The sequence below is a fragment of the Rhinopithecus bieti genome, unplaced genomic scaffold, assembly GCF_001698545.2.
Source record: "Rhinopithecus bieti isolate Rb0 unplaced genomic scaffold, ASM169854v2 scaffold_37987, whole genome shotgun sequence".
NCBI lineage: Eukaryota > Metazoa > Chordata > Mammalia > Primates > Cercopithecidae > Rhinopithecus > Rhinopithecus bieti.
The window spans coordinates 431768-440762 of NW_016815892.1; the positions used below are offsets into that span (position 1 = coordinate 431768).

Consider the following 8995-nt stretch of genomic DNA (forward strand, 5'->3'; position numbering starts at 1 on the left):
TTGAGATCAGAAGTCTCTCCAGTCAGGCAGTGCTCATTTTAAATACCAGCTTTGCTGTTGCCTAAATTTATCATCTTGGAAAATTACTTCATATCCCCCTAGAGGAGCCTGTTCTATAATCGATAAACCCCGATCCACCCCACCATCTCTCGCTCAGCCTATATACCGCCATCTTCAGCAAACCTCAACAAGAGATATAAAGTAAGCACAAACTGTCTGACCTTTAGCTTCCCTATCTGTCAAATGGGGTTTATAATAATAGCAGTTTCTATCTCATAGGGTTTTTCTGTCAATTAAATTTAAATATTTTATAAAATCCTTAGCACACAGCCAGAAACTTAGTAAGTGTTCTGTTCATGAGTTTCTCTGTAACTGGAGGCTGATGAAAAGAAACATTTCCTGTTGATCTCCGAGTAAAGGAGATGCTGGCTTGTACCTACACCTAGAGTTGTTGGGTTTTCTAGTAGCAACCCAAGGGTTAATACTGCCAGAGGGTGTGGGTGGCTTCTGTTTAGATAAAGCCACATCCCAAAGCTTCCTTCCAGCCTTGGTTGCTATTGTTAGAGTTTTTCACCACCTCTTTGAAGTTTCAAGATTGACAGATGTTATTCAAGAATTCCTCCTCCCGCCAAAAGTTTTTTAAGTGTAAGTTTTCTAAAGAAATAACAGGAAATTTTAAGAGAAAGTAAAACTTTGGTTTCTGACATTGAACTGGGGATTTCTAGAATCTTCCTCAGTCAGTGCTGCACATAAACTTAAGGGGATTTCGGTTTTTGTGTTTCCTTTAGGCTAGAAAGGAATTGAAATGAGCAAAGAAGACTGTTTTTATAGATAGTTAGGAATTATAAAATTAGCCATGATGAATCAATATTTCATTTGGACGTTTTAGTGAATTAAGGACACAGCTAAGTAATTATGCAGTTAATATTTAAATTTTTTCAAATTTCATTTTCTCATACATGAAAAAAAATTGACTACATATTCACATTTGGCCAAAGTGAAGTCTCCAGATTCTGCCAATGAGGTTATTAAAGTAACACCTCTAGAACGGGGGGTCAACAAAGCTTTTCTGCGAAGGACCAGACAGGAAATATTTTAGGCTTTCTGGGCCAGATAAGATCTCTGTTGCACGAACCTCTTAGTTTTATTGTTTTTTAAACAACTGTTTAAAAATGCGGGGAAAATCATTCTTAGGTCATAGGACTATACAAAAGCAGGCCATGGGTTCTTGAGCCATAGTTTGTCAAACCTAGCTATAAAATATTAGAAATTTGAGAAATATCATTCCACATAAGTTATCATTCAGTTTCTAAAACACGTTTGTTGAATACCATAAATTGCCCCATTCTGCCCCGGGTGCTGGGTATAGCATGGTGACCAAATAGATCTGGCCACTACCCTGCTTTGTCAGGAGAGAAGCAATCAGATAATCAAGTGGATTTATGATTATAAGACATTCCATGTAGTTACAGACACAGAGAATGGAGACAAGTGGGTACTTCAAGCAAACACATTCATTGGATACCACAGATAATAGAGGTAGTTTCAGGGAGGGAACATTGTGGAAGTGGTAAGTCAAAGTGGAATTGCTGACTGCTGGATCGGCTGTTGTGTTTGAACATTAGTTCATCTGCCCCCTTAATTTTGTTCTCCAGGTTTATACTTTGCTGGACAACAGGGACAGTCCATACATCTCCACAAGAGCATCCTTTTTTCTTTTGCTTTTGAATCGTTCTGAAATTGCTTTGTCCCACCCCATTTCTGCCCTACTCTTGCCTGTTCTTTGTCCCAATCCAAGCCTCCCAGTGTAAGAATTTATGTTTTTAAGGGTCGGTCACCAAATTTTCTCTTTCCCTATATTTTTTAAATGTATTCATGTATCTTTCCAAAAAATGTTAATTTTTTTCTCTTGGTTTCTGGAATTCTGATATTTTGAGGTTACTTCTCTGGTTACTAGACCCAAGATTTTCATGTAGAATATACACTCAGTGGAAGTTGGCATTTCTACGTAGACTTACCTTAAGAACAAGTAATCATATTAAACCTTAAAAATTGATACATACTAACTTCATTTCTCACTGTGTTTTGTTAAATGAAAGTATCAGATTCTGGGCCAGGTGCAGTGGCTCACGCCTGTAATCCCAGCACTTTGGGAGGCCAAGGTGGGCGGATCATGAGGTCAGGAGTTTGAGACCAGCCTGGCCAACATGGTGAAACCCCGTCTCTACTAAAAATACAAAAAAAAAAAAAAAAAATAGCTGGGCGTAGTGGTGCATGCCTGTAATCCCAGCTACTTGGGAGGCTGAGGCAGGAGGTGAGATTGCAGTGAGCAGAGATCACGCCACTGCACTCCAGCCTGGGTGACAGAGCAAAACTCCATCTTGAGAAAAAAAAAAAAAAAAAAAAAAACCATGAAAGTATCAGATGCTGTATATAACCTGGGGTTCATCATCGTGAGCCAGGAAAATTTAGGACATGAACACACACGAGTTTAGGAGAGGAGTTTAATAAGCAGAAGAGAAGAGAAGGAGAAACAACTCTCTATATATAGAGAAAGGAGTCTCCAAGCAGAAACCACGGGCTGGCGGTGAATGTGCTGGATTTTATAGTCCGGTTTGAGGAGGCGGTGTCTGATTTACATAGGGCTCACAGATTGGTTCAGTCAGGTATGACGTTTACATGGTGCATGGGGAAGACTGGTCACCCCACCCTAATCTTATGCAAATAGACTTTCCAGTTGATCAGCACCATCTTGTCTGCTCTTTACTGTACACATGGCTGACAGAGAAGGGAAGATGGAGCCACTGTCTTGAACATGTCCTTAGTTCCTGCCGGCATTTACCCGTGCAAGCTCCCAGCTTGCCTGTCTGTGTCTGAAGCTCGACTTTACAGGCTGCTGTTTGTTAGAAAATGATTTGGGGCTGCTTTTCATTAAAAAGAAAAGCCTTACCTTGGACTCCCATACCCTTACTATCTGCCCAAGTAATTTCTTCTTAACTCTTTTATCAATACCATTTAGGTAATGGGTTCCCCTTGAGAGAATTTGATTATATCCTCATTCCACCTGGACTATATTCTCATCACTTTTTTTTTTTTTCTCTTCAAACACCTACTGTAGGTGAAAACTGACAATTGAATAATCAAAAGATTCTTCTCTGACATGGAGTTTGTTTCCCTACCACCTACCTGTTTTTCCCTTTCTATTCCCCAGGTGCAGGGTGGTCAGTATGGGAGAATTATTCTTCCTTAGATAGATCATATATTCTTTCTCCTGAACATAGCACTCTTTTCACTCATCACTGACTTTTCCCATTCTTCAGAGACCAACTTAAAGGCAAAATTTTGCTACTGTGCCTTCCATGTTTCTCTAAACTTTTCCGCATTCCACTAATATATAGATTGCATTGTACGTTTAGCCCCTATCCCAGATGCCATTTATTCCTTATTTGTATATATGCCCTAAGCCCTCACTTTGGGACCCTCACACAGACCTCACTTTGGGTCTGTGGTCAGCTGTGTTGTACAGCAGGGTATCTTGACTTCATGTCTCGCACTACATGGATGTATTCATTCCTGTGTCTCCCCTCTAAAGAGATTTACTTTGTTGAAATCCTGTTGTCTCTCCGGGTTGTCATCTTGCATAACATTCGACATAATCCACATCTGATCCATGAGAATCACAGACTTGTTGGACTCACCAATGCTTCTCCTAACAAACTTTTGGAGTGCAGGCCCTGTTCATACAACTGTCTCCTCAGTAGACTGACAGGACCCCTGGCCACCTATGTCTCTTAGTTTTAGGTTTTTCCAAGAATGGGTGTGGCCACAGCCGTATGTCCCACAGATTCACACAGGTCAAGCTGTTAAAATAGTCTCCTTGAGACCCTCTCAGGACTGAGGAGACAACAGTGAGGGCAGTGCCATGCTCATCATAGACACTCAGTAGTGATATATTTAGTGAATGATTCCAGGATCTGAGCATGCAGCCTGCTGATTAATGGTACTTTGGAGGGCAGATAGATGACACATAATGCAGTAGAATTCTGGCATGTTTGCCCAATGAAAACAGCCCAGCACAAGCTCCCATTGAACTACAGCTGCCTTTTGCTGTCTCCTGTCCACTGTCTGTTTCTTTTCATGTCCTTCTTCCAAAGAGGAAAACTATTTCACCAGAGCCAACAAGGCCAGCATATGAACCAAAGTTTGATGCACAAGATATTATAGTTAGATATCTGGTGCTGAGGACTCCTCATCCACCCACAGGGGCCTGCTTCAGAATTCCAAGTCATAAAACTGCAGCATTTCCATTTTTAAGTTATCTTACCTTTGTGGCAATGTTTCCATTGTTGCTGTTAAATATTTCAGTTCCATGAAACTACAATTTACATGCACACTGAAAAGAGAAATGTTGGGTGGTGTAAGATAACTGTCCAAAGAGATCCTTTCCACGGACTCCTCTCCCTGTCACCCGTAGGCCTAGGGTAGCCTGAATGCTGATCAGAGCAGAGCAAGTTGGAGCTTGAAAAAGAGCAAAGATTTTGGTGGAAACTGTGGCATGCTCTGTGTTTTTACCAGATATCATACATGCAAGTTTTTTGAAGGCAGAAGCTGTGTCATTTTTTTCCATGTTCCCAATGTCCTGAGCTTCGATAACACTCAATAAATGCTTTGTCTTTTTATTTGGCAGTATTGAGGATCTGCTGTATGCTAAGTGCAATTTACTGTAGTGAAGAAGATGTGGTCCACTGCCAGCATGGAGTTCCCTGTCTGTGGGGGATGGAGAAAGTAGGGAAAGACAGATGTGAAATCAAGAGGTGGAGTCATAGGTCATTTAATTTAAGTTGCACTGAATTGTTACCTAGGAAAGGTATAAAGTGCTATGAAAATGTATAAAATAAGACAATTTTCCAAGTTTTTCTAGGTCTCTCTTAAAGAGTGACATTTAAGCTGAAGTTTGAAGGAAGAGGAGGAGATGTCAAATAGATGGCCAGAGGCAGGGAAGACTGAACGAGTGTGCACTGGCATCCCTGAAATAACAATTAACAATGTAGTATCTACAAAAACTATACAGATGCTAAAATCTATAGATGCTCGGGCATGAACCCACTTCCTGACAGTACATACCTACCACATCCAACTCCTTCTCTCCTTGTTTTGTTTCCCCATCAGAATACAACACCAGCAATCCTGACTTGTTGCTAGTCATATTTCAAGTGACAGGCATCAGCCTCCTGCCACCACTGGGAGTTGCCATATCTGTCATCATCATCTTCTACTGCTACCGTGTTAATCGGCAGCAGAAGCTGAGTTCATCCTGGGAAGCTGGCAAGGCACGGAAGCTCATGGACTTCAGCGAGCACTGTGCCATCATCCTGGAAGACGACCGCTCTGACATCAGCTCCACATGCGCCAACAACATCAACCACAACACAGAGCTGCTGCCCATTGAACTGGACACCCTGGTGGGAAAAGGTCGCTTTGCTGAGGTCTATAAGGCCAAGCTGAAGCAGAACACTTCAGAGCAGTTTGAGACAGTGGCAGTCAAGATCTTTCCCTATGAGGAGTATGCCTCTTGGAAGACGGAGAAGGACATCTTCTCAGACATCAACCTGAAGCATGAGAACATACTCCAGTTCCTGACAGCTGAGGAGCGGAAGACGGAGTTGGGGAAACAGTACTGGCTGATCACTGCCTTCCATGCCAAGGGCAACCTACAGGAGTACCTGATGCGGCATGTCATCAGCTGGGAGGACCTGCGCAAGCTGGGCAGCTCCCTCGCCCGGGGCATTGCTCACCTCCACAGTGATCACACTCCGTGCGGGAGGCCCAAGATGCCCATCGTGCACAGGGACCTCAAGAGCTCCAATATCCTCGTGAAGAACGACCTGACCTGCTGCCTCTGTGACTTTGGGCTATCCCTGCGTCTGGACCCTACCCTGTCCGTGGATGACCTGGCTAACAGCGGCCAGGTAAGTTAGAGAGGGTGCTAGATCCCCTTTACCTTGAGCCTGGCCTCACCCAACCTCTTGATCCATATCTCCTGGCTCTTATCTCAAACAGCCCTATACTGTGGACACTGGTCTAGGGAATCTAGCCAAAGTACCGAGTCTACCTTGAGCATGCTCTGCTCTCTCCTGCCTGAGCATTTTTGCTAATGGACAGCATTTCTCCTCCTGTCTTCAAATCCCTCCCAATTCAACACATTTTTTCCTCCTGGATCAATTCTCATTTCTCTTCCAGCAAATGTTTTTTCTTTTTTTCAAGCACTGTTAGTACTTTACCTCTATATTTTTTCCCTCTCTTATGGTTGTACTCAGTCCTTTCTACTCTATATTAGCTGTAGTTGTGTTGGTTTCTTTGTATTATTCTTTGTATTAATAGGATCGTGGAAGGCCTATTAATAGCGTCATGGATCTCCCTGAAGTCCAAATCTACATCCACATGGTCACCCAAGATACCTAGCACAATGCCTTGAACATTGAAAGTAAAATAAGTACTTGTCAACTGAGTGAGCGCTTCTGCTCTTGAAGCCCTCTCACAGATTAAAATGGAAATGTTTTTGGCTAAGAAACTATTGGAAGGTGATTAGAAATCACCACAACATCTCTTATAAATGACAAGCCCAGTGTTTTCACACAGTGGAGTCTGTGGAGAGCAGCACTGTCTTTAGCCAGGTGGCAGGACACACTTTGAAGCATTCGGTTACTGCTCAGTCAGCCCTGTGTCCATGGCAGCACACACAGTGTTGAGGTAAACATCGAAACATGGGCAGCCTAATGTGCCAGAGTAATGAGCCATGCAATGACCTCTTGAGAAGAAAAATTGTTTCTAATGCATGCCATTGAGAAACATTCCTTGGAATGATAATATCAACTCACTCAGCTTCCCTACATCCTTGGGAAGGTAGGACTTTACTGTTATTTAGTCTATACATACTACAATACTAAATATTTAAGTGATCCATTCCCTGGAATATTTTTTTCCTTTTTCAAATGGATCCCACGTTTGTATATTATCAGTCATAGAGATTGGCACAGGCCTAAAAGTCAAAATAAAACTACATGGCCCACACGTCAAAATTATAAAGTGATCCAGATTTGGTCTTTTACTGTGAAAATGCTTTTATACAATTTAATTCAGTAGAGATGATATGCAGTTGTACTATATCCTTTGCACACTGCAATGTGCCATGGGATAAATAAAGATTAAGACTCAGTCCTGAAGTGATCAAAACTGATAGCAATTATTATTTTTACCATAAGTCTTGGAGCTTCAGGAATAAAAAAATACTTAATTTTGAAAAGCAAAAATAAACATTTAAAATATCACAAATATTGTCTCTCAGGTTATCTGTAAGGATGTTGCTGAAAAATGTGATGACACAAGTCATGGGGTTAAATAAGGCAGTTCTGGGGTTTGGCACTTCCCTATTTTGGCATGCTTTGTTTATAGTCTTCAGAGGGTTTTCAGGGAGAGAACATCTATTTTAAAAAATAACCATCTATCTGTACCTTTCTGTGCATTTCTCATTCTTTAAAACAGCACCGTGATTTTTTAAAAAAATCATTTGCACATGTCAGGGGCCACTATCAGCTATATTGTGAAAATAAAAATGCAGCTGGAATTAAATGATGGGCCTCACTGTCGTTGCTATAGGTGGGAACTGCAAGATACATGGCTCCAGAAGTCCTAGAATCCAGGATGAATTTGGAGAATGTAGAGTCCTTCAAGCAGACCGATGTCTACTCCATGGCTCTGGTGCTCTGGGAAATGACATCGCGCTGTAATGCAGTGGGAGGTACGTATGGACCAGCATCATTGTGTAGTGGTAAACTTGTCTTCAAAATAAGATCATGGGTTGCTTCGATCATTATTCCAGGGGTTACAAAGCAGTTATTAGAGCTAGTTGAGATCTGATATTATACAACCATCCCAGAACTATTTGGGGTTGTGCTAAACAGCCTAGGTTTTTAAACCGAAAGCCACATTTAGAGCATAAAGCTTTGTATCTCCTTTTATAAAGCTTTGTATAATTACTCTTCTCTTGACACATCTCTTCACAATTATTTAAATATCTGGCAAGAAGTGAATACTAGTAAAATGTGTAAGAATTACCTCTAATGATCATAGGATAATATTCAGATAAGCATCTGATTTCTTTTACTTTGTGTTTTAAGGTTTTCAGAATTATGTCTGGGAAAAGGATTTGATTCAAAATTTACTTTTATGGACATGACATTCTTTTATTGGGCAAAAAAAGAAAATCATTGTTTGAGATATTTGTTTAGTTTTGAAAAGTCTAGTGAAGAGGTTATTGAGGAAGGCTGTCCTTTCACTGCTTAAGCCTGCAAGACTGATTGGGAGTTCCTACTTTTCTCCTGAAAAGCCCAAGGTATCCAGCTGGCTTGCTCTTTTTCTCCCCAAGTTCAGCCACCTACTGTTTTTTTTTTTCTTTTAGGATCATTTTTCCCTGAATACACTGTCATAGCTTCCCAGATGCCCTCTGCTATGTCTTCTTTGCAGGTTGTATGCTGAGTCCTTTTCACTGTTAGAGGATGTTACTACTATTGACCGTGAACCTGTAGATAGGATGAGCAACAAACATCTGGGGTGCCAGGGTGAGGCTATTGTTCTAGGAAGTATTGTCCCCTATTGTCCAGGAGGCAAGAACAGTTGAGGTCTACATTACTATACCCTTTCCTGACTTTTCTCAGTACCGTGGAGGGCAGATGAATGACACATAAAGCAACAGAATTCTGGCATGCTTGTCCAATGAAAGCAGCCCAGCGCAAGCTTTCATTGAACTGGAACTGCCTTTTGCTGTCTCCTGTCCACTGTGTGTTTCTATTCATGTCCTTCTTTATTTCTCAGGTTGGAAAGGGTCTTACGTCTCACCTGAGAAATCTGTGCACCCAAGTTCATCCTTGTTGGCTGCGAAATGAAGCCAAACTAACTCCATTCCTTTTTTTTTTTTTTTTTTTTTTTTTTTTTTTTT

The 8995-nt window shown here is 41.3% G+C and overlaps 1 protein-coding gene across 1 annotated transcript in view; it reads left to right on the forward strand.

Annotated features, from left to right (window-relative positions):
- The window catches only part of TGFBR2 (transforming growth factor beta receptor 2), an 86858-nt gene that overhangs the window by 59610 nt on the left and 18253 nt on the right, over positions 1–8995 (forward strand). Inside the window, exons 4-5 of the mRNA XM_017854111.1 lie at positions 5170–5969; positions 7657–7798. Coding sequence (XP_017709600.1) covers positions 5170–5969; positions 7657–7798 — 942 coding nt within the window. The remainder of the gene's footprint in view (positions 1–5169; positions 5970–7656; positions 7799–8995) is intronic.